This window comes from Diabrotica virgifera, chromosome 2 (genome assembly GCF_917563875.1).
Source record: "Diabrotica virgifera virgifera chromosome 2, PGI_DIABVI_V3a".
Classification (NCBI taxonomy): Eukaryota; Metazoa; Arthropoda; class Insecta; order Coleoptera; family Chrysomelidae; genus Diabrotica; species Diabrotica virgifera.
This window is the reverse complement of record NC_065444.1, coordinates 212,896,453-212,923,250: the sequence shown is the minus strand read 5'-3', so window position 1 is coordinate 212,923,250 and position 26,798 is coordinate 212,896,453. Positions and strand designations below refer to the sequence as shown.

The 26,798-nt window shown below is 33.1% G+C and overlaps 1 protein-coding gene across 1 annotated transcript; it reads right to left on the bottom strand.

Moving 5' to 3' along the window:
* Positions 1–812: 812 nt before the first annotated feature.
* On the bottom strand, positions 813–26,228 carry LOC114332135 (uncharacterized). The gene is made up of 2 exons (XM_028281870.2): positions 25,849–26,228; positions 813–4,565 (listed from the first exon to the last, which is right to left on the bottom strand). Exons 1-2 carry the CDS (start codon positions 25,985–25,987, stop codon positions 3,229–3,231), a joined length of 1,476 nt encoding a protein of 491 aa, XP_028137671.2. The 5' UTR covers positions 25,988–26,228; the 3' UTR covers positions 813–3,228.
* Between the last annotated feature and the right edge of the window lie 570 nt (positions 26,229–26,798).

Below are 26,798 nucleotides of genomic sequence, written 5' to 3'. Positions count from 1 at the left end.
ATTTAACCAGGAACAATTTTTATGTAGACGTGTTTGTACCAAAAGTGCATAGAACTCACCCTAATGTAACCTGTGCCCAGGGACTAATTCACCCATTTCTCAAAAACGTACCCCTTTAAATGGTAGCACTTCGCGGTTTTTTCATATAAGGAGATTCATTGACCATATGAAATAATAAAACCCCGTTAACGTTGTAGTTCCTTTCTATAGTACATAATCAATAGCTTATTAAGGTAACTCTGTTGAGTTTTTTAGTTTTATCGATTTTTGATTTTTGGTATCATCAGAAGTCAAAACAACGAATTCTTTTGCAAAAAGGGTAAGAATCAACATATTTATTATTGTTAAATAAAAAATAAGCATACAACAAAAAATATATTGACAAATAACATTGTGTCTTTAAAAATTTGCGACCGTTGGCTTGTATTTCAATATTTTTCCTTGAATTTTTTTTTTAAATCTTATATGAATTGTACTGAATAGGCTTATTTAATATAAGAATAAAATAATTCTACAATATTTAAAAAAAATACACAAATGTTCTTGAAAGGTTCATTTCAAAACCTACGCCCCTGAAATTTAATAAAAAAATGTTTAATCCGGAAAGTATGTGGGTGAAGGAAGACCTACATTCGGATCCCGTACTATTACTAAATGATGCAATTTACGTAGCAAGCTCATCAATAGAATTGATAGAATACAACAAGATCTGATGCTAGCCTATCGATTATCGATTGATAAGCGTAATTAAAGAAAACCCAAGACTGGTTAAAACAAGTTTTTAACTCTAAATTAATAAATAAGCATCGAAGTATCATTATATAATTTTATTTATTTTACATAAAAAGTCAATGAAGTATATTTGACAAAAATGTATTATCTAATTCTAAAATATAAGAAAATATAAAAATTACAATAATACAATGTTCTAAAATGAACAAAATGTCGACTAACAAGTTAAAATTAGAAAAATCTTTTTTCCTTTAATCTTTTATACTCTATACTACACTCTATTACTACACTTTTGTGAACAGTATTCTTTATTTTAATTCATCATTTTCCTGTTCTAGAAGGTAAGATTTCTATTTTACGAAACTCAAAAGCTGTTATGCTATTACATATAAATTAGATATATATACAGTCGGAAAAATGAAAGAATACCCATGAACGAACATATAAAACACGCTGCATTTTCTTGTCACCGTGTCACAAAGAAAAGTGTCCAGTGCAAGTACATGTAACAATAATTATTACATGTACTTGCGCTGGCCAATTTTCTTTGTGACACGGTGACAGGAAAATACAGCGTGTTTTATATGTTCGGTCATGAGTATTCTTTCATTTTTCCTACTGTACGTACAATTATTCTAGTATCCAATTGCTATGTATTTTCTTCAGTGTTATCAGCTATTAAGACGTAGGTGTTGACCGAAATGTTAGAAAAGAAAGTGAAGTTGAAGTATGCAAGAAAATCCTCTGACCATCTAACGATTAGCCTAATAAGTCACGCCTTCAAAATATTCTTAAAAATGATTTACAACAGAATATATATCCAAGACTGGAACAGGAAATAAGTGAGACACAATTTGGCTTTAGGAATGCCCTTGGAACAATAGAAGACTCATTTACAATGAATGTGTTGATTGCCTGTCTACAAAAACAAGGGAGACATATAACAATGAACAAACTACAGGGCTATAAAAGTACTTAGCCACAGCATGAAAATATGGGAGAGAGTAACTATTGATAGACGGATACGTGATGAAATATCCGATATTATCAATTTGGCTTTATGCAGGGCAGATCAACAACAGATACAATTTTCATTGTAATGCAACTGATGGAAAAATACAGGAATAAAGAGACCAACGCTCATATGGTATTCATTGATCTTGAGAAAGCATATGATAGAGTTCCTCGAGAGATTCTATGTGGTGGGCACTCAATAAGAAAGGAGTCCCCGGCGAATATGTAAAGATTGTGAGATATATGCATGAGGGAGTAACGACTAGTGTTAGGACAGGTGTGGGAGAGACTGATAAATTTCAGGTAAAAGTAGGATTGCACCAAGGCTCGGTGCTTAGTATTTATTTATTCTCATTAGTTTTGGACCAGATAACAGCGAAACTACAGGGTAGCATTCCGTGGTGCATATTGTATGCTGATGATGTAGTGTTAATAGGAAATAGTGAAAGAGACTTAGAACAAAAACTGGAACAGTGGAGACAAGCTCCGGAGGAAAAAGGTTTAAAACTTAGTAGGACAAAAAGAGAGTATTTGGAATGTTCATTTAAAGATGGAGTTACTACAAATAAAATGGTATCTTTGGATGGTGAAATGATTGTAAAAAGCAATAGTTTTAAGTACCTAGGATCGGTATTACAGAGTAATGGAGAAATAGATGGAGATGCATGCAGTAGAATTAGAGCTGGATGGATAAAGTGGAAAGAAGTGAGTGGTGTGTTGTGTGACAGAAAAATTCCAATGAATCTGAAGGAAAAATTCTATAAAACAGCCATAATACCGGCTATGATGTACGGAACTGAATGGGGCAGTGAAACAGAAAGAGGAACAACGAATGCATGTGGCAGAAATGAGAATGTTTAGATGGACGAGTGGAGTGACAAAGAAGGATAAAATTAGAAATGAGTATATTAGGGGAAGTCTAGGTGTGGCACTAAATGATGCCAAAATGAGAGAGCACAGGTTAAGTTGGTTTAGTCATGTTCAACGTCGAGACGTTAATCACTCAATACGAAGAATAGCTGAAGTGCAGATTCCTGGAAGGAGTAGGAGAGGAAGACCAAAGAAAACCTGGGGGGAGACGATCAGGCAGGACATGTTGGTAAAGGGGATTAATATTGATATGACCCAAGATAGAAGTGTGTGGAGAAATGAAATTAGGGAAGTCGACCCCGCATAGGGAAAAGGCAAAGAGAATGATGATGATGTGTTGATTCAAAGGTACATGAATATAAATATCACTGTACGTTAGCTCTTTAAACTAAAACAAAAGATTCAATAAAATCAGACAACTGCCTCATACAACTACTACTACTGGATACTATTACCAAACTTTACTGAAATCAAACAGACGTCATGGAAGATATATTTCTTACTTAAAATTAAAGGTTTGTGGTAGTGGAAGGGGGGTTGACAAACGACAGATATCTACAGATTCTTGGATCCTTCCTTAGATTTACCTGTCTGTATTTATATTTCGTTTCCCTAATATTTACTTAGAATTTCTTGAATCTCTAATATATTTTTTCCTTTAGTTTCTGGAACTCTATAATATATGAAAACAAATCCTAGTCCGGAAAATATAGAAAACATCCAGAAGCTCCAAGCAAGCCCTATCTGTTCCTGTATTATTGGAAAGAGAAAAACAGAACCTGCTGTAAAAAATCCACTTACAAAATAAATAAGAGATATTGCTGTGGCTTTAATATTACTAGTAAAAACATCGTTTAAGTATGCCAATGCTACTGAACAGAGACCTATTACAGCAGTTACTACTAAAACAATAATACCAACTACAGGTAACCATGTAATATGATGTACGAAGGATGATCCAATACTTTGTAAATGAAAATACGCTCCTAGAACAACCAGAGGAATAGTACTTGCTATCGAAGAAAATAAAAGTAAGGGCCTTCGTCCCCACTTTTCTACTAACAGTGAAGCTATAAAATACAAAACTACTTGTACAACACCAACAATGATTGCATAGATAGAGCCTGACACTTCTGTTCCAGTTGCATCAAAAATAGGCTGCAGGTAGCTCATAATAGAAGGTAGTCCACAAGTTGCAGTTAAGATCATAAGAACACAAGCTGCAATAAATCCATTTCTTGTAGCTCTGTCTGTAAATATTACTGCTATGTTTGCTTTTTTGGTTTTTGTAATTTGACTTAAGTTGAATTCAATTTTATCTGCAACTTTATTGACTCTTAAAGAATCTTGTTCTAAAAATTTATTTAAAGCCAATTCAGCTGCTGGTCTATTGTTTTTAGTTATAAGATAAACTGGTGATTCAGGTAAAATAAATATAAATATAATAAGAGATAAGATCGAAGGAAAGGCTGTCAGTATCGTGAAAACTTTTACCGAAAATATTGGACCCATTATGAATCCAAAAAGGTTTCCTATTGGCATAAACAATCCCATATAGCAACTAAGTTGGGCTCTGTTATGATCTTCTGTTATTTCACTTAAATATACGGGAACTCCTACTAATACGCCTGATAGGAACATGCCATTTAAAAATGTAAATATATAATAAAAAACAATAATTTTAGAGAAAGATAAACCAACTAAGCCGCAGATAAGAAGTAAAGTAAATATATTTAAACATATCTTTCGTCCAAATTTATTTAATACCCTTTCGAAAACTAGTGTACCGACAACCATCCCTACTTGAGGTAGAGATCCAACAAAAGATAACTGGATTGTTGTAATGGGTGCTCCTAGGGGGTTCACATCTGGGTTATCTGAAAGCAGTTTGGACGTTACTGGTGACACCCATACAATAACTGTTCCTAAGGTGACGAAGTTGAGATTTGCTGAAAACAAAATTAAATTGTAATACGTTTATATACAACATTTTTGTTTTTGATATAATTTATTATTTCCGAAGGCAAGTAAAAACTGATTTTTTTCTGAGATTTATTAGATGATCTGAGGTTTATCTGAGAAAAGATTATTGATTTTACGTAAAAATCTTATACAGGTTTTTAAAGGTTCTAAAAGGTATATTATTAAGAATAGCTGATGACAGTTCCTTGAAGACCTAAAGCAGATTTTGTTTTGTATTTAAAGGAAAAAGAGGAAAAATCATTTTTGACTTATATAATTTGTAAAAAATTTATCAATTTGTAAGTCTCTAAACTTTGAATAACGATATGTAATATACTGTATATTTTATCAAAAGAGTTGTTTTGTATTATCTCCTGAAGAGACTGTGTTAACGCAGAATTATTTATGTTCTTATATTGTTGAACAGTCACTTAAAAAGAAAATAAGTTTTGGTATAATGTTTTCACAATGGGCCACAAATAAGATAGGAGTAGAAGCTTTCACTTTAAATTACCTCTATTGCCAATAGAGATTGCAATTGCTGGACCCAGCATCCTGCAATCCAGCTGTATCCAATGTTTTTTTACATGCTGGATCCAGCAAACCGTGCTGCATCCAGCAGAGCAGATATGCAAACGTGTCAAATTCGAAATCAGTTACTTCATATCTTCATTAACCCTTAAACGCCCAAGGGTGGGTAAAAAATGTCCACCGAATGCGTATTCCCTTGTAACATATTTATTACGTGTTTAAAAATTTTTCAAAAATTATTTATTGTTAAAAATACAGCCCTTTATCGAATGTTAATTTGGTTTTACCGATATTTTTGAAAATAAAAGTAATATCTTGAGTTAAATATGGGTGGGCATAAAAAGTACACCCATGGTAAAACTTGTTACTAAAGGTTTCTCTGTAATTTCTCGTTGGTAGGAACATAATTCATATAGTTATCGACGTATAATTACATTATCGACATAATTATCCGCCAATGAGGAGGCTGAAAGGAAGAATGCGGAGAAAATCGACAAATCTGAATTAGTGGCTTTTACTGGTATGTTAATTTTGATGTAGATTGTAATTTTGTTGTAAGGTTTGTAAATTGTTTATATTAATATTTAAGAAGATGCTGTGTTTATTAAGCATAAGATTGTTAAGTTTAATCCATTTCCAACAACTCTCAATAAATATATGAGCTATTTTCGAGGTGGACATTTTTTACCCACCCTTAGGCGTACATGGAACCTAAAAAAGGTTGGGCGTTTAAGGGTTAAGTGACATGCTGTTGCGTTTAGTAAATTTCAAATTCCGACTTATCATCGACTTATTTCGTATGCTGTGAATGATGACGCACGGGTAAAGATTTCCGGACTTAACTGTATGTTTGGTTGTGTATTTATTTTAGAATTTAGTTTTTTGATAATGGTAGCGGAGCCCAAGCGGGAATTTTTGCAGTAACTCAACCGTGTCAGATTATCATATGGGGAGAAACCTGGTACCCTGTAGATGTACCTCTACCATATAGTGGTTCTAAACATAGGGGCGTTCGTTAAGGAGGGAGGGGGAGCGAAAAAAAAATTTATCCTTAGAAAAACTCTAAATCGTCAGATTAAGATAAGGTAAGTTAAGTACATACAAAACAGTGTATATTTCAAAAATCTGACGATTTGGGCGGGACGTAAGGAAATGGGTGAGTCACAAAGTTTCACAAGAAAAAAGCGAATATTTCGCGAAATAAACGATAGATCTAAAAACTAAAAGATACGTGCTCAATATTTGTCAAAAATCTATCGAATGATAACAAAGATGAGTCCCCACGGAGAGGGGTGGGGGTAAATTTAAAATTTTAAATACGAATCCCGCGATATTCTGCGAAATGAACATCAGATCAAAAAACTGAAAAATACACTTATTTAAATATTTGAAAAATCTATCGAATGGCACCAAATACGACCCCCAGTGGAGGCGGGGCGGGGGGTGTTTTTAAAATTTTAAATAGGAGCCCCCATTTTTTATTGCAAATTCGGATTCCTTACGTAAAAATAAGTAACTTTTATTTGAAACATTTTTTCGAATTATGGATAAATGGCGCTATAATCGGAAAAAACGATTGTTGGAAATGGAAAATTAAATTAAAAATGGAAAGTCACCACTAAAATGGAAAACTTTACTTAACTTTTTTTGGTTTTAGAATCTACTCTTTACAACCCAATAGGTCTCCAAAGCGCTCGAGTGACTGCACATTTAGCATATTTTCCTCCCCTACTATAATAATTTACTTGGAATAATCAAGGCGAATCATAATCAGGTACAACCGATTATGTCTTAATATGTCACAAGAATTTACCAATATTTATATGATCATTAGTAATAGGTTTATCTTAAAAAATGACCAAAGCGGTATTGTTTCGTCAAATATGTTTGAATATACCACATTGGGCGGCCTACCGCCTATCGGAAACAGGGATTTTGACTATTTCTGTTGTTATAAAACTAAGTGTTTGTTTCAGGGCCGGATTTAAGGGGGGCAGGCTGGGCAGCTGCCCGGGGCCCCCACATTTTGGGGGCCCCCACAAAGTCCCAAACTTAAAAAAATCAGTACATTATTCACATAGAATAATTTTTGTCAATCAATTAACTGTAAATTTCGTTATATGAAAGGTTTCTCTCCTATTAAAAATGTATTTTTGGCAAATTACGGTCATAAAGCAGAAGATATATTTAAGACATTCTTGCAAGAAGATGATATCGATTTGAAAAGCTGCAGGAGACAGTCCTACGACAATGCGTCAGTTATGAGTGGAAAATACAATGGTGTTCAGCTAAAATTTAGATAACACAATATCTTGACGTTGTAGATTCCACGTGTCGCCCACTCTCTAAATTTAGTTGCTAAAGCTGCAGCTAAGTGTTGTCCTGTTGCCGTAGAATTCTTTGATTTCATGGAAGGACTGTATGAACCCTATGTATTTTTCACTTCCTCTACATATAGATACAACTTGTTAATCGAATGTTTAAAAACGTCTTTAAGCGAGAGCAACGCCGACCATGGCAAAAATATTATTGTTCCTAAAAAAGAGTAAATACTACTAGATGGTCATCTAGAAGTGATGCCGCAGAAGAACTAGTTAAAGATTATAATCAAATTAAAGGAGTATTATCCAAAATTTCAAAAGACGATGGGCAACAATTTGAAACTCGTAGCGATACAAATCGTTTGTATAATCGAGTGTGTTTACTGAAAACAGGGATATTTGCAATATTTTGGAATGAAATCTTAGAGAGGACAAGCAGTACAAGTCGTATTCTCCAAGATCCAAATATTGACCTTATTTCAGGAGTGGCGGCACTTAAATCAATTAAAAAATTTATATTCTTTTAAGGATTATTTCAAAGACAGAAATGACAACATCAGAGAAATTTAGGACTCAAAATTTTATAGCTATGATAGATCACTTCATTTCCTCTTCAAGTTATAGGCTTTCGGCATATGAATCCATTCATTCCAATTTTGGATTTTTACATTATTTGGAAAATATTATAGCAATGATTTGGATAAAAAAAAATTAGGTGTTGAACTAGTACAATTTGTAGAATTTTTCAATTCATTTAAAGAGGAAATCGGCTCATCAAATATAAGTAAAGAACTTCAATTGTACCGACGGTTAAAAGAGAAAAATGTGAATGATGCGGTTCCAAACGTTGTAGTCACACTTCTTTATATTTACATAGTCTGATGGTAACTAACTGCAGTGGAGAGAGATCATTCTAAAAATTTAAGTTAATTAAAAATCGACTTCGGTCTATGAGGCCAAGAGCGTTTGAACCATCTCCTTATAATGAGCATTGAACACAATGCCTTAAAGCAACTAGACATGCCCGATATAATCAAGGAATTTTCAGTTAATAAATCTCGAAAAGTACCCGGACTTTAACCATACCATAGTCATAACAACAATTTGTTTAATGGTAGGAGGTAGGGCCCCACGCCAATTCTGCCCAGGGGCCCCCACACCAATTCTGCCCAGGGGCCCCCACTGAGTTAAATCCGGCTCTGGATTAACATTAAAATAATTATTGTAGTGTTTATCGCTGATCGGTGTCAGACCTACCTCAACAATTATGTAACGAGTAATGTAGTTTAAATCATCAATAAACCTGTTTTTTCAAGGATGTGTTAAAATATGTTTATGAGTGAATTTTTTACAATAACTCTAGTATAAATATCACAATAAAGATGCACTAAAACTAGGAATAAACAAACCAAACACAGTGAATGTTACGAGGAGCACTTCGATATTTACAATGTATAATGTTACCGGCCAAACCCGATTTCAGGACAAACTAGTTTGACAGCGTTAGGATAAACTTCTATGGCCTAGGCCAAACTAGTTTGTCCTAGGCCAAACTAGTTTATCCTGACATAAATAAACACACTTCAGGCCAAACTAGTTTGTCCTAGGCCAAACTAGTTTATCCTGATATAAATAAACACTTCAGGCCAAACTAGTTCGGCCTAGGCAAAACTAGTTTATCCTGAAATAAAGACGCACACTTCAGGCCAAACTAGTTTATCCTGATATAATGAAGACTCACACTTCAGGATAAACTAGTACGGCCTAGTCTAAACCAATTTAGCAGAGTCGAAAGTAATTTAGCGAATATGTAAAGACATTTACATGCGGGGAATTCCCAAATCACGTCCTTTATAATTAAAGGATGGTACTAAAAGTAAGAAATTTTACCTAGGCTTTCTGTCTGTCGGTCCGTCCGACCGCGAATATAACTGCTCCGTCACTGTCCCAGGTAGAATGACAAATGAAGTGTCAAATGAAAGCTTATAATCCAAGGATGGTACTAAAGGTGAGAAATTTGAGCTAGGGTGTCTGTCCGTCGGTCCGTCCGACCGCGAATATAACTGCTCCGTCACTATACCAGGTAGAATGAAAAATGAGGTGTCAAATGAAAGCTTATAACCCAAGGATGGTACTAAAAGTTAAGAATTTGAACTAGGCTGTCTGTCCGTCGGTCCGTCTGACCTCGAATATAACTGCTCCGTCACTATACCAGGTAGAATAACAAATGAAGTGTCAAATGAAAGCTTATAATCCAACGATGGTACTAAAGGTGAGAAATTTTGAGCTAGGCTGTCTGTTTCTCTGTCCGTCCGACCGCGAATATAATTCCTCTGTCAATATACCAGTAATAATGACAAATAAGGTGTCAAATGAAAGCTTAAAATCCAAGGATGGTAATAAAAGTGAGAAATTTGATATAGGCTGTCTGTCTGTCGGTCCGTCCGACCGCGAATATAACTGCTCCGTCACTGTACCAGCTAGAATGACAAATGAGGTGTCAAATGAAAGCTTATAATCCAAGGATGGTACTAAAGGTGAGAAATTGGTTCTAGGTCTTCCGGTTCTAGACGCTCATTTCAGGCCAAACTGGTTTGGCCTAGGCCAAACGTGTCTACCCTGAAGTGTATGTTTTTGTATCAGGATAAACGAGTTTAGACTTTGCGATCATTGATATAATACAATTTTACTAATTTCGAGTCATCTTTATTTACATTCAGATCATATTTTGAGTGACTTTAAAACAGTACTTATGATTGCAACCCCAAAACCGAAGTCCGATGACAAATTTCTGATCTTTAAAACCATCCTTGGATTATAAGCTTTCATTTGACACCTCATTTGTCATTCTACCTGGTATAGTGACGGAGGAGTTGTATTCACGGACGGACGGACTGACAGTCATGAAACTGGAAGTATATATTACCGGAAGTCGCGTCAAATAATATATCACTTGTATTGTTCCGGTGACTTTAAAACAGTACTTACGGTCTTATTTAGTACCAGCCTTGGATTATAAGCTTCCATTTGACACATCCTTTGTCATTCTACCTGGTATAGTAACGGAGCAATTATATTCGCGGTTGGACGGACCGACAGACAGACAGCCTAGCTCAAATTTCTCACCTTTAGTACCATCCTTGGAGTAAAAGCTTTCATTTGACACCTCACTTGTCATCCTACCTGGTATAGTGACGGAGCAGTTGTATTCGCGGTCGGACGGACCGACGGACAGACAGCCTAGGTCAAATTTCTCACTTTTAGTACCATCCTTGGATTATAAAGAACGTGATTTGTGAATTCCCTGCATGTAACATGTTCGCTAAATTACTTTCTACTCGGCTAAATTGGTTTAGACTAGGCCGTACTAGTTTATCTTGAAGTGTGACTCTTTATTATATTAGGATAAACTAGTTAGGCCAAACTAGTTTGGCCTGAAGTATATTTATTTATATTAGGATAAACTAGTTTGGCCTAGGACAAACTAGTTTGACCTACGAGCGACAGGATAAACTAGTTTGGCCTAGGCCATACTAGTTTATCCTAACGCGGTTAGGACAAACTAGTTTGGCCTAGGCCAAACTAGTTTGTCCTGAAATCGGGTTTGGCCGGTAACATATATACATTGTAAATCCCAAACCATGATACTTTCAAGCCGGCGCGTCGCAGTAATTTGCTGCGCAAACTAAATTTTTCCAGATAAACTGTAAACGGGATGTGCTATGACATGTATAATATACATGCATATGTATAATATCATAATATTATGATCTTTGTAAAATTCCCTTATTGGTTAATCCTCAGTGGATACCCATCATGGTCTTGTGAAATTCAAGTACAGTTAGTTAGTTATCGTACTTACGTACTTTGTTGTGAATCAAATATTCTAAATGGGAAATAAGCCACAATGTAACTAAAAAATGATTTTATTATCGTTTCGACGCCCAAATCGGATTCGTTGTCAAAATACAAAATATTACTAAATTAAACAAAAATGTTGTTGCTTAGTAAAAAATTATTCTAATAATTTATTTAATCTGATTCATTTATATTTGCAATTCAGACATATATATTATACATTTTAAAGTAGAAGACTTTAAAACGATATTGCCAATATTTAGGTATGAATCTCTGCACTGAACTCTATGTTTATTATAAGTATAGTCCTGAAAGAAACAGATAGTAAAAAGAGAAAAATCAAAGAAGCGGCTTTAATCATGCTAAATGAATCCAATTGTGTCGCAAATTCCTCGGTAGAATGCAGTAGGATGTGGTTACCCATACTGAAAGAGGAAGTCAATAGATATAAAATACCGCGTTTACTAAGTCAATAACATATAGAGTTAGTACATTTTATATTTTATATTTTATATTTTATTATTATGTATATATATATATATATATATATATATAGATATGTGTATTATTAATATTATTTATATTTTAAAATAACATATTAAGGTCAGAATTTGGTATTAGTTTTGAGAGTAAAATAAATGTAAGAGCAAATACTTACGATGTCGGGATAGTATCACGAGTAGTGTTGCCCAAATGCAAGACCAAGACGAGACTTAGATAGTCTTGGTCTTGGTCTTGCGCCAGTACACCTGGTCTTGGTCTTGGTCTTGGTATTGCGCTCCCGATCTTGGTCTTGGTCTTGGTCTTGCAGCAAGAGTCTTGCAAGTCTCGCAGTTGCCCATTAGCATATTGCATATCTTAGAACAACGTAACAGAGTAGGTACATTTTAAGATTGAATGTCATAGCCATAGGAAAAACCAACCAAATGAATACATGTCTGACACCGGGTGGGGGTTGAACTCACGGTGTAAGTGATCCGTGCCCATATTCTAACTAACTAAAGTTTATTAGAAACATGCAATTTTTAGTGTATTTGCTATTCACTATCTGTGATTTGAAACATTTTTTCGAATTATGGATAAATGGCGCTATAATCGGAAAAAACGATTGTTGGAAATGGAAAATTAAATTAAAAATGGAAAGTCACCACTAAAATGGAAAACTTTACTTAACTTTTTTTGGTTTTAGAATCTACTCTTTACAACCCAATAGGTCTCCAAAGCGCTCGAGTGACTGCACATTTAGCATATTTTCCTCCCCTACTATAATAATTTACTTGGAATAATCAAGGCGAATCATAATCAGGTACAACCGATTATGTCTTAATATGTCACAAGAATTTACCAATATTTATATGATCATTAGTAATAGGTTTATCTTAAAAAATGACCAAAGCGGTATTGTTTCGTCAAATATGTTTGAATATACCACATTGGGCGGCCTACCGCCTATCGGAAACAGGGATTTTGACTATTTCTGTTGTTATAAAACTAAGTGTTTGTTTCAGGGCCGGATTTAAGGGGGGCAGGCTGGGCAGCTGCCCGGGGCCCCCACATTTTGGGGGCCCCCACAAAGTCCCAAACTTAAAAAAATCAGTACATTATTCACATAGAATAATTTTTGTCAATCAATTAACTGTAAATTTCGTTATATGAAAGGTTTCTCTCCTATTAAAAATGTATTTTTGGCAAATTACGGTCATAAAGCAGAAGATATATTTAAGACATTCTTGCAAGAAGATGATATCGATTTGAAAAGCTGCAGGAGACAGTCCTACGACAATGCGTCAGTTATGAGTGGAAAATACAATGGTGTTCAGCTAAAATTTAGATAACACAATATCTTGACGTTGTAGATTCCACGTGTCGCCCACTCTCTAAATTTAGTTGCTAAAGCTGCAGCTAAGTGTTGTCCTGTTGCCGTAGAATTCTTTGATTTCATGGAAGGACTGTATGAACCCTATGTATTTTTCACTTCCTCTACATATAGATACAACTTGTTAATCGAATGTTTAAAAACGTCTTTAAGCGAGAGCAACGCCGACCATGGCAAAAATATTATTGTTCCTAAAAAAGAGTAAATACTACTAGATGGTCATCTAGAAGTGATGCCGCAGAAGAACTAGTTAAAGATTATAATCAAATTAAAGGAGTATTATCCAAAATTTCAAAAGACGATGGGCAACAATTTGAAACTCGTAGCGATACAAATCGTTTGTATAATCGAGTGTGTTTACTGAAAACAGGGATATTTGCAATATTTTGGAATGAAATCTTAGAGAGGACAAGCAGTACAAGTCGTATTCTCCAAGATCCAAATATTGACCTTATTTCAGGAGTGGCGGCACTTAAATCAATTAAAAAATTTATATTCTTTTAAGGATTATTTCAAAGACAGAAATGACAACATCAGAGAAATTTAGGACTCAAAATTTTATAGCTATGATAGATCACTTCATTTCCTCTTCAAGTTATAGGCTTTCGGCATATGAATCCATTCATTCCAATTTTGGATTTTTACATTATTTGGAAAATATTATAGCAATGATTTGGATAAAAAAAAATTAGGTGTTGAACTAGTACAATTTGTAGAATTTTTCAATTCATTTAAAGAGGAAATCGGCTCATCAAATATAAGTAAAGAACTTCAATTGTACCGACGGTTAAAAGAGAAAAATGTGAATGATGCGGTTCCAAACGTTGTAGTCACACTTCTTTATATTTACATAGTCTGATGGTAACTAACTGCAGTGGAGAGAGATCATTCTAAAAATTTAAGTTAATTAAAAATCGACTTCGGTCTATGAGGCCAAGAGCGTTTGAACCATCTCCTTATAATGAGCATTGAACACAATGCCTTAAAGCAACTAGACATGCCCGATATAATCAAGGAATTTTCAGTTAATAAATCTCGAAAAGTACCCGGACTTTAACCATACCATAGTCATAACAACAATTTGTTTAATGGTAGGAGGTAGGGCCCCACGCCAATTCTGCCCAGGGGCCCCCACACCAATTCTGCCCAGGGGCCCCCACTGAGTTAAATCCGGCTCTGGATTAACATTAAAATAATTATTGTAGTGTTTATCGCTGATCGGTGTCAGACCTACCTCAACAATTATGTAACGAGTAATGTAGTTTAAATCATCAATAAACCTGTTTTTTCAAGGATGTGTTAAAATATGTTTATGAGTGAATTTTTTACAATAACTCTAGTATAAATATCACAATAAAGATGCACTAAAACTAGGAATAAACAAACCAAACACAGTGAATGTTACGAGGAGCACTTCGATATTTACAATGTATAATGTTACCGGCCAAACCCGATTTCAGGACAAACTAGTTTGACAGCGTTAGGATAAACTTCTATGGCCTAGGCCAAACTAGTTTGTCCTAGGCCAAACTAGTTTATCCTGACATAAATAAACACACTTCAGGCCAAACTAGTTTGTCCTAGGCCAAACTAGTTTATCCTGATATAAATAAACACTTCAGGCCAAACTAGTTCGGCCTAGGCAAAACTAGTTTATCCTGAAATAAAGACGCACACTTCAGGCCAAACTAGTTTATCCTGATATAATGAAGACTCACACTTCAGGATAAACTAGTACGGCCTAGTCTAAACCAATTTAGCAGAGTCGAAAGTAATTTAGCGAATATGTAAAGACATTTACATGCGGGGAATTCCCAAATCACGTCCTTTATAATTAAAGGATGGTACTAAAAGTAAGAAATTTTACCTAGGCTTTCTGTCTGTCGGTCCGTCCGACCGCGAATATAACTGCTCCGTCACTGTCCCAGGTAGAATGACAAATGAAGTGTCAAATGAAAGCTTATAATCCAAGGATGGTACTAAAGGTGAGAAATTTGAGCTAGGGTGTCTGTCCGTCGGTCCGTCCGACCGCGAATATAACTGCTCCGTCACTATACCAGGTAGAATGAAAAATGAGGTGTCAAATGAAAGCTTATAACCCAAGGATGGTACTAAAAGTTAAGAATTTGAACTAGGCTGTCTGTCCGTCGGTCCGTCTGACCTCGAATATAACTGCTCCGTCACTATACCAGGTAGAATAACAAATGAAGTGTCAAATGAAAGCTTATAATCCAACGATGGTACTAAAGGTGAGAAATTTTGAGCTAGGCTGTCTGTTTCTCTGTCCGTCCGACCGCGAATATAATTCCTCTGTCAATATACCAGTAATAATGACAAATAAGGTGTCAAATGAAAGCTTAAAATCCAAGGATGGTAATAAAAGTGAGAAATTTGATATAGGCTGTCTGTCTGTCGGTCCGTCCGACCGCGAATATAACTGCTCCGTCACTGTACCAGCTAGAATGACAAATGAGGTGTCAAATGAAAGCTTATAATCCAAGGATGGTACTAAAGGTGAGAAATTGGTTCTAGGTCTTCCGGTTCTAGACGCTCATTTCAGGCCAAACTGGTTTGGCCTAGGCCAAACGTGTCTACCCTGAAGTGTATGTTTTTGTATCAGGATAAACGAGTTTAGACTTTGCGATCATTGATATAATACAATTTTACTAATTTCGAGTCATCTTTATTTACATTCAGATCATATTTTGAGTGACTTTAAAACAGTACTTATGATTGCAACCCCAAAACCGAAGTCCGATGACAAATTTCTGATCTTTAAAACCATCCTTGGATTATAAGCTTTCATTTGACACCTCATTTGTCATTCTACCTGGTATAGTGACGGAGGAGTTGTATTCACGGACGGACGGACTGACAGTCATGAAACTGGAAGTATATATTACCGGAAGTCGCGTCAAATAATATATCACTTGTATTGTTCCGGTGACTTTAAAACAGTACTTACGGTCTTATTTAGTACCAGCCTTGGATTATAAGCTTCCATTTGACACATCCTTTGTCATTCTACCTGGTATAGTAACGGAGCAATTATATTCGCGGTTGGACGGACCGACAGACAGACAGCCTAGCTCAAATTTCTCACCTTTAGTACCATCCTTGGAGTAAAAGCTTTCATTTGACACCTCACTTGTCATCCTACCTGGTATAGTGACGGAGCAGTTGTATTCGCGGTCGGACGGACCGACGGACAGACAGCCTAGGTCAAATTTCTCACTTTTAGTACCATCCTTGGATTATAAAGAACGTGATTTGTGAATTCCCTGCATGTAACATGTTCGCTAAATTACTTTCTACTCGGCTAAATTGGTTTAGACTAGGCCGTACTAGTTTATCTTGAAGTGTGACTCTTTATTATATTAGGATAAACTAGTTAGGCCAAACTAGTTTGGCCTGAAGTATATTTATTTATATTAGGATAAACTAGTTTGGCCTAGGACAAACTAGTTTGACCTACGAGCGACAGGATAAACTAGTTTGGCCTAGGCCATACTAGTTTATCCTAACGCGGTTAGGACAAACTAGTTTGGCCTAGGCCAAACTAGTTTGTCCTGAAATCGGGTTTGGCCGGTAACATATATACATTGTAAATCCCAAACCATGATACTTTCAAGCCGGCGCGTCGCAGTAATTTGCTGCGCAAACTAAATTTTTCCAGATAAACTGTAAACGGGATGTGCTATGACATGTATAATATACATGCATATGTATAATATCATAATATTATGATCTTTGTAAAATTCCCTTATTGGTTAATCCTCAGTGGATACCCATCATGGTCTTGTGAAATTCAAGTACAGTTAGTTAGTTATCGTACTTACGTACTTTGTTGTGAATCAAATATTCTAAATGGGAAATAAGCCACAATGTAACTAAAAAATGATTTTATTATCGTTTCGACGCCCAAATCGGATTCGTTGTCAAAATACAAAATATTACTAAATTAAACAAAAATGTTGTTGCTTAGTAAAAAATTATTCTAATAATTTATTTAATCTGATTCATTTATATTTGCAATTCAGACATATATATTATACATTTTAAAGTAGAAGACTTTAAAACGATATTGCCAATATTTAGGTATGAATCTCTGCACTGAACTCTATGTTTATTATAAGTATAGTCCTGAAAGAAACAGATAGTAAAAAGAGAAAAATCAAAGAAGCGGCTTTAATCATGCTAAATGAATCCAATTGTGTCGCAAATTCCTCGGTAGAATGCAGTAGGATGTGGTTACCCATACTGAAAGAGGAAGTCAATAGATATAAAATACCGCGTTTACTAAGTCAATAACATATAGAGTTAGTACATTTTATATTTTATATTTTATATTTTATTATTATGTATATATATATATATATATATATATATAGATATGTGTATTATTAATATTATTTATATTTTAAAATAACATATTAAGGTCAGAATTTGGTATTAGTTTTGAGAGTAAAATAAATGTAAGAGCAAATACTTACGATGTCGGGATAGTATCACGAGTAGTGTTGCCCAAATGCAAGACCAAGACGAGACTTAGATAGTCTTGGTCTTGGTCTTGCGCCAGTACACCTGGTCTTGGTCTTGGTCTTGGTATTGCGCTCCCGATCTTGGTCTTGGTCTTGGTCTTGCAGCAAGAGTCTTGCAAGTCTCGCAGTTGCCCATTAGCATATTGCATATCTTAGAACAACGTAACAGAGTAGGTACATTTTAAGATTGAATGTCATAGCCATAGGAAAAACCAACCAAATGAATACATGTCTGACACCGGGTGGGGGTTGAACTCACGGTGTAAGTGATCCGTGCCCATATTCTAACTAACTAAAGTTTATTAGAAACATGCAATTTTTAGTGTATTTGCTATTCACTATCTGTGATTTGAAAAGCATTCAATTCGGTGACAGATCTGCACAGTATACCGGACAGTAAAGTGTCATTGTATACCGGATACCGGGTATACCAATCAAACTGTGTTTTTTTCTCAAAGTTCGCATCATTTTGTGGAATATTCTAGCATATAAAATACTGAAATTAAAACCTTACTATAGTCTAATGTTTTCTTAACATTCTGTTTTTGATTCATTCGCTTATGTTGTATAACAAAAAAGTTAGGTATTTTATCAAATAGCCATGTTTTTCATTAATACAGGGTGTTTTTAAATAAGTATGGCAAACTTTAAGGGGTAATTCTAAACAAACGAGTCATGTTAAAATGACGTATGCCTGACTTTTACGTATGCATGCCAATGGTGAATATTAAATTCTTAATTGTATGTCAAAAATGCGCAATAACTACCTCATAAAACTCACCAAATTTCATTTGCATATCTCAACCGGTTTTAGAGCAATAAATAAATCCTCAGTTTGTAAGAACAATTTTAATACCCCTATTTCGGAAACGAAGCATTTGCGGACATACCCTCCTATTAGAGGTGAAACTCCCAAAGTGCACTTTTTTGAGATTTTGACATTTTCATCAATTTGAACTCAATACGGTACTGTCCAGCTCTGAAGAAATCAACTGGGGCTCTATTCTAATTGCTGAGGTAATTTATGGTATACTTTACTAAGTGCATGATTGTGAATTTCGGTTTCAAGGTAAAACTCATTAAAACTTATTATTGACCTTAGTGAATTTTTCCTTACAATCTGGAGTGCCGAATCGGTAATACATATTATTTAGTGATCTTTCAAACAATACATTATTAAACATAACTGTTTATTATTTTTGTGTTCATTATCTATTCGGAGATTAATTAAAGAAATGAGCTTAAATTATTTCTTTGTAGCAAATATTTTACATAATCTATTTTGCGATCAAGCAGGCGACTTGTGTGTTATATTGTATTGTTGAAACTGTATATTATTCGTGTGCATTATCTGTTCGGCGATTGATTAAAAAAATATGGGTTTAAATTTCTTTGTAACAGATAGCCTACGCTTACATAATGGGTAATACATTATCTATTTTATGGTTAAGCAGGCGACTTTTGTGGCTGTCGCCGAAAATAATGGCATTTATTTTCAAACAACGAAACTTATTGTTCATTTTTTAAAGAATATACTGTTATTTTTGATAAATCGTTAGTAGTTGTAAGTCAGCAAAATTTTGTATAGGTACCTTTGTATGTATAAAATGGATGTTGATATTTTAACAGTAACATTACTTCTGTTTCTATCACATGTGATTTTCTATAGAGGCAACTGTATAAACTTATTTATGTACTTAATAATTATTTATTAACATTGTATTCATTACCTATTTCATTTTGAATCCCAACGTCATGATACTTTATGGAGATAAATTCATTAACTTCTCAATATCCAATAATTGTGTTCATGGAAAAACTCATCAAGTACAAAGTGTAACTATTGAATGTTACCTCTAATAGGACATACCTATGTTTATAAATCAAATCAAACTGTCATTATTTTTCGTGCTGAATTACCCTGTAAGGTTACCATACTTATTTAAAACACCCTGCATTGATGAAAAACATGGCTAGTTAAAAAAGTACCTAAGTTTTTTATTATCCAACATAAACGAATGAACTAAAAACAGAATGTTAAGAAAATATGTATTTAAAAACACAGTTTGATTGGTACACTCGTACCAAAAACCTGGACAATTAAGTCCAGAGCAAAGAAATCGTCTGCTGTTAAAGGTGTGCAAAATATTTTATTCTCCTATATACTTCCTAAAACGACTTTCAGTTCTAACCGCAAGACGCAAGAGTCTCGCAGGCTTAGTCTTGTTCTTGCTTAAGTCTTGCATGCTAAGTCTTGGTCTTGGTCTTGGTCTTGCTAAAATTAGGCGGTCTTGGTCTTGGTCTTGGTCTTGCGAAAACGCAAGAACAAGACCAAGACTGCAAGACCAAGACCGATTTTGGGCAACACTAATCACGAGGTTTTTTCCTGGTTTTTCCTCGTGATTTACTATGGAATCTTTAACACGAGAATTTTACTGTCACCGTTGCATTTGGTTGTCTTTTGAGACAGATCACATGCTATGATTTTTTTGTTGCGGATATTCTTGAGTTGGGATTGATTTCATGTAATCGAATGAACTATCTTTCAGTAAAGTCGTCCAAGGAACAGAACTCATAAATATTAGCAATATCATTTTAAAGTATTTTAGTTTAAAATGTATAATACATGTCTGAATTGCCGATATAAATGGGAGTGTTCCTCGTAACATTCAATGTGTCTACGTTTGTCTATTTCTAGTGTATAGGGGAGTGCAATTAGAACGAGAAGATACAATGTTTCGGAAAAAATCAAACAAGGTTATATTTTTCTAAAACTTTTTTTGTTAGTTTATAAATATGCTAAAGTAAAAAGTTCTACTCACAAATTTCGCCGCTAATTGTTTATTAATTGTTTATACAATAACAATTGTTTTGTATAAATAATGTTAAGAATATGGGTGAATTCAACATTTTATTTTGATAAAAAATGTTTTTATTTTAGTTTTGATTATTCAGAACCCGAATCTGACATTACAATTTTCAAATTCAAAATGGCGGATTCAAAATGGCGGATGTTTTCCTAAAAATCCTTAAAAAGTAATTGTAAAATCCGATTTTTTTTATAAAACGTGTTTGTTTACATATATGTGGATATTTTTGAGAGGTTCCTGAACCTGAATTAAATCTTGATAATTTAAATTATAAAATGACAGATCCAAAATGGCGGATAACTTAAAAAATAGTTGTAAAATCATAATTTCTTTACAAAATATATTTATTTCTACATATATTTATTTTTGAGAGCTTTGATAAACCTAACTTAAATGTTAACATTATAAACTATAAAATGGCGGATTCAAAAGACGGATTTTCTAAAAAGAACATAAAAAGAACATTTTTCTAAAACATTTATTGTCTTTATTTTTAACAGGTTGTTGAATCTGAATTAAAGATTAAAAATTTAAATTTCAAAATGGCGGATCCAAAATGGCGAATATTTGAAAAACAAGTAGAATCCAATCAAACAAATATGGAATTTCATTCTTAAAAAAAAGATAAACAAATAATTTTCACAATAATATTAAAAATTAAAATTTATTAGAAAGAATATTAAAAAAAACAAATTTTCGATTAGAAGGATATAATTACATATTGGAACATAGTTTTTAATTCCAAACAACTTTTCTTTACAAAAATTTTCGATATTGTGAAATATAAAGGTACTTTACTCTTGAGTGAAATTCATATTTTTTAACATACCTCGTACAAAATTAACAAAATTTGATATTTGATGGTTGCATCTTATGTTATATATGATGCAGAGTATTTTAAAAAGAATAACTTTTTTTCGTAAAACTGATATTAAAAAAGTTATCAATAGGTTCCAAGTTACGCAGACATACTGTACAAGAGCTAAAAAAAATTTTTTTGTTAAACATTTATTATTGTTGAAGCTTATTATTAAATGTATTTTAGGTGAGTTTTACAGAAAAAAGTTTTGATCACTCTGTATATACATTTTTTCAGCTGGTAATTTTCGGTTTTTGTATTACATTTTTGTTATCTTTCTTAGTTTTCTCAAAAAGAAATTGTTTATTTCATTTTTAAACTAAAATAGTTCAGTAATTTTTAAAGATTACATTCCAAGATTTAAAAAATAGCAAAAAAATTGTATTAGATGTATTCAAACTTGAGTAATACCGTCTTAAATTGGTGAAAATTCTGTAAAACTACGAAGTTTTCAAAAATTACATTTTTTGAGACATCGTATTATTTGAATTAAATTTTTGAGATTTTTTTTGAATGAAACATCGTTTAGTAAGATAACTAAGAGGTAAGTTGTGCAAATTTGAGAGTTTTATAAGTAAAATTGTATTAGTTACACATTTTTAAATCATTTTTAAACAAAATTCATGTAAGGCTCACCTTCCTCCCACACCGTACTTATGTACATACATTTTATTTCTTTATATTACAACCATAAGATAGCTTATTTTGTCCTCTTTCATGCCCAATTTGTAAAATTTATTTTGATCCGTTAGTTAAAGAATTACATTAAAAAAACTCAACCGAGCAATTCTTCCAACGCTAGTTTACAGTGCGCCAATGTGTGTGAGAAGGGTGACTTCAGCGTTATAAATAAAAAATTACAGAAGCTAGAGATTTAATTTTAAAAAAATCTTTATATAAGGTTCTTTTGTAAAATTTTCTGAATTTTTCAATGGTTAAGTCAGTTTTATTCTAAAAATTATATTTTCGGAGTTATTTAAAAAAACATCTAACTTCGCTGTTCATTTGTTTAATAAAAAATGAAGCACCTACTTCTCGAGTAGAACTTTTTGATATGTTGTTTATTAAACATTTCTTAATGAAATTACAAAAAGTTTTATCTTGTTTGATTTTTTCCGAAGTGAAAATCTAAATGCACTCCCCTAAATTATTTAAAGAATCGGAGTAGAACTTTTTGATATGTTGTTTATTAAACATTTCTTAATGAAATTACAAAAAGCTTTATCTTGTTTGATTTTTTCCGAAGTGAAAATCTAAATGCACTCCCCTAAATTATTTAAAGAATCGGAGTAGAACTTTTTGATATGTTGTTTATTAAACATTTCTTAATGAAATTACAAAAAGTTTTATCTTGTTTGATTTTTTCCGAAGTGAAAATCTAAATGCACTCCCCTAAATTATTTAAAGAATCGGAGTAGAACTTTTTGATATGTTGTTTATTAAACATTTCTTAATGAAATTACAAAAAGTTTTATCTTGTTTGATTTTTTCCGAAGTGAAAATCTAAATGCACTCCCATAAATTATTTAAAGAATCGGAGTAGAACTTTTTGATATGTTGTTTATTAAACATTTCTTAATGAAATTACAAAAAGTTTTATCTTGTTTGATTTTTTCCGAAGTGAAAATCTAAATGCACTCCCCTAGTATCTTTATTGTGATTTTAATATACCTACCTATATCACAATTTATTGACTTTGTACATACATATATTAAATATGTCATGTTTTGTTGCAGCTCTGCAATCAGTGACGGTTTAAGACATCATGGGGCCCTAGGCGGCCATAAGAAGTAGGCCCCTTTATATCGACCATTTACTTAAAACAAATTTACAGATATTTCTGTTGTTTTGGGAAGTAGTTACTCCAAAAATAAATTACGACAATGTAAAAAAGATCATTTTTCTTTTTTTTTACATTTCGCAACAACTTCTAATTAATATTCCATAGCGAATATGCCAAAGAAAAAAAAGGGATATTGTGTCGATATGTGATTTTGCCCTGGGTATGAGTGCCACTTCTTCGGGGGTGAAAAAACATACATTCAAAATAATGGATAACTGATTATTTCTAAGTAACTTTTGTTCTATTGAGTTTTTTCACTAAATCAATACTTTTTGAGTTATTTGCGAGTGAATATGTTCATTTTTTAACAACAAAAAACACCTTTTTAGACGGTTTTTCGCAAATAACTCCAAAATTAAGTATTCTATCAAAAAATATTCTTAGAAAAAAAATAGCGTATACAAAATTTAAAAAAAAAATGGTGTATGTATGAAGTATGTCGACCCAGTATAAGTAGAACTGGAGCTAATGAAAAGTAGATTCTTATTCGACAAATTCCAAATCAAATATTTCAACGTAAATTACCCAACAATTAAGCACTTTTCGGTGAAAAATCATCACAACTTTTTTAAAGTGTTAAAAAAGCTTTATTTTTGTTTTTTTAAGCAAGTTTCAAGTATCAAAATTAAGCAAGTAAAGCTTAAAATAATGTGGATTCCTTTTTTTTTGGCTCAAAAATCTTGAAAATTTATGAAAATCTTGAAAAAACTTATAGTATATTATTTATATGATCTGTAAGTTTCATCGGTTCACATTGCTTATATTTCAAAACATCGGGATTTAAAGTAAAACAAATTTTTTAAATTTTGAAAAAAATGTCTTAAAAATTATTAGTGGTACCAAAAATCTTAAAGAGTAAAAAATATAGGTTTTAATTTTCTGAATATTTCAGATTTTTGTTTTTTTGGGAGATACAAATTGGTTAAGATATGACTGTTCAAAATTTGCATACCCTGGGTAGAGGATTTTTCATTTATTAAAAATTAATAAATGAAAATAGTTTCTATCCTTGTGGGATCGGTACTCACCGGAGGGACCGCAGACGTTCGGATACAATTAGCGTCTCTTTAAAAAAACAATGAGACTTTGCTAAGTAACAAGACATTTACTCAACACACACACACACACTACCTACTACACTAGGTACCTGATTGGAAAAATCCACTGTACCATGTCAATGGCCATTAGTTGTCGAGGCATTAAGCTAAATAAAAAAATTGCATATACTCGTGATTAGTGACTTGTTTAAGCCCTTTCTACTACAGCCCTTTTATAAATAGGCACTTTATACCGATAAAACTTACAAAGCATATAAACAAGACAAAAGTAAAATAGCTTGTGAAGCGGTAATGATTAATTTCATTTGGGATGCTAATTAGGAAGTTATTTTTACCAGTTTTTTTACCCAAAAAATGAGATTAACTTTATTCTGAGCGTATCTTGCTTACTTTTTATGATATAAATTTTTTAAATAACAAGAATAATGCTTTTTTAAAACATTTAAACAAGTTATGATGAGTTTTCCATGAAAAGTGCTTCATTTTTTATTATTTCACGTTGAAATATTCGATTTGGAATTTGACGAATAAGAACTTAATTTTCATTAGCTAAAACTCTGCTTCTACTGGGTCTACAGACTGCACACATACACAATTTTTTCAATTTTTTAAAAGCTATATTTTTGCTAAGAATATTTTTTCGATAAAATACTTACTTTTGGAGTTATTTGCGAAAAACCGTCTAAGAACGTGTTATTTTTTGTTGAAGAATGAAGATATTCACATGAAACTAACTCGAAATGTATTGACTTGATGAAAAAACTCTATTGAACAAAAGTTTCTTAGAATTAGTCAGTTTATCCACTTCCGGACATATTTTAACGGTATATTTTTTCACCCCCGAGAAGGGGCGGACTCAACCGTAGAGCAAAAACACACATTGTCACAATATCACTTTTTTATTTGACATGTTAGCTATGCTTATACCAAATTTTATGTCAATCCAAGCTCTTGTTTCAAATCCAAAGGTTCTTTAAAATCCGGAGGTTTTGCAATATTTTACCGTGAGTGAATGGACTATAAGCCCCATTGGTGGGTCGAAATTGAAAAAAAAACGTACCGTACCAAAATAATTACCAGATTGTATCAAAATTTGCTTGCAAAATTGATTACCAAATTGAGGGAATGATTAGAACATGGAATATAAAAATACCTTTGAAGATAACTGCTTAATTTGTCTTGAAGTCGGTTGTATTTTTCTGATATTTGACAAAAGACAGAGCAAAAAACTGAGTTTGATTGGAAATCATAAATGAACCATTTTCTTTTTTTGTCTAAGTTAGCCCTATTTGATTTTTTTAACATTTTAAATTGTTTTTAAATAACTGCTTAAATAATTAAATATTAATTAATGCATTTGTGTGGGATGCGGGCCCCATCAAGTGCCCGGGCCCTAGGCGGCCGCCTAGTCCGCCTAATGGTTAATCCGGCACTGTCTGCAATTCACGGTCTGTTTTATAAACAGACAAGCTAAATGCACAATATTGAAATTTGTATACTTAACTAAACTTACCTATAACGGCTGCAAAATATAGAAATGCACTGGTCCTTTTTTCTGCATTGTCTGTTGTATGTTTTTCAGTAACTCCATTTGGCACATACTCTATATCCTGAATATGCACTTGTGTTTTATCGGTTACAGAAACTGTCATCTTGGAGGTTTATGGCTATTATTTGTTAAAACATCACTTAATAATTTGACCACTTTTTATATCACACACCATTGTTTAGAATAAAATTTAGTTAGTTTACTAAGTACAATTTGTTATCAATTGTTTAATAATACATTAATAGTTCATTACTAATTTATAAATCTACAAAACGTTGTTTATACTAATTAATTTAAGAAAGTCTGTTAGATTCGTGATATTCTCTTTATGTGATTATATTGAAGTAACACGGTATACGAATAAACAAAGATAAATATATTCATTTTATCGATACTTCTTCTCCCGTTATTGTCACCAATATCAGTGGCGTCCACGTTCTACTCGACAAGAAAGAAAATTGGTACCTACAGTCGGAAAAATTAAAGAATACCCATGAACGAACATATAAAACACGCTGTATTTTCCTGTTACTGAGTCACAAAGAAAATTGCCCAGCGCAAGTACATGTAATAATAATTATTACATGTACTTGCGCTGGCCAATTTTTTGTGTGACATGATGACAGGAAAATACAGCGTGTTTTATATGTTCGTTCATGGATATTCTTTCATTTTTCCTACTGTACTTATTATGGCCGTGCCCAATTAGACCGGGAGATATTATACAGAAGTTCAGCCACGATTTTCTAAGTCCTGTCTTTTGCAATAGTGGAAGGGTAGACGAGGTACATACATACAATTTGTGGAAATATCCACAAATTTCCTGTGACATTTTCCTATAAAAATTAGATTTTCCCAAAAAATAAAAATAGGGTCTTGCGATGAATTTCTGAGTCCTCCCATATCCGTAGAAT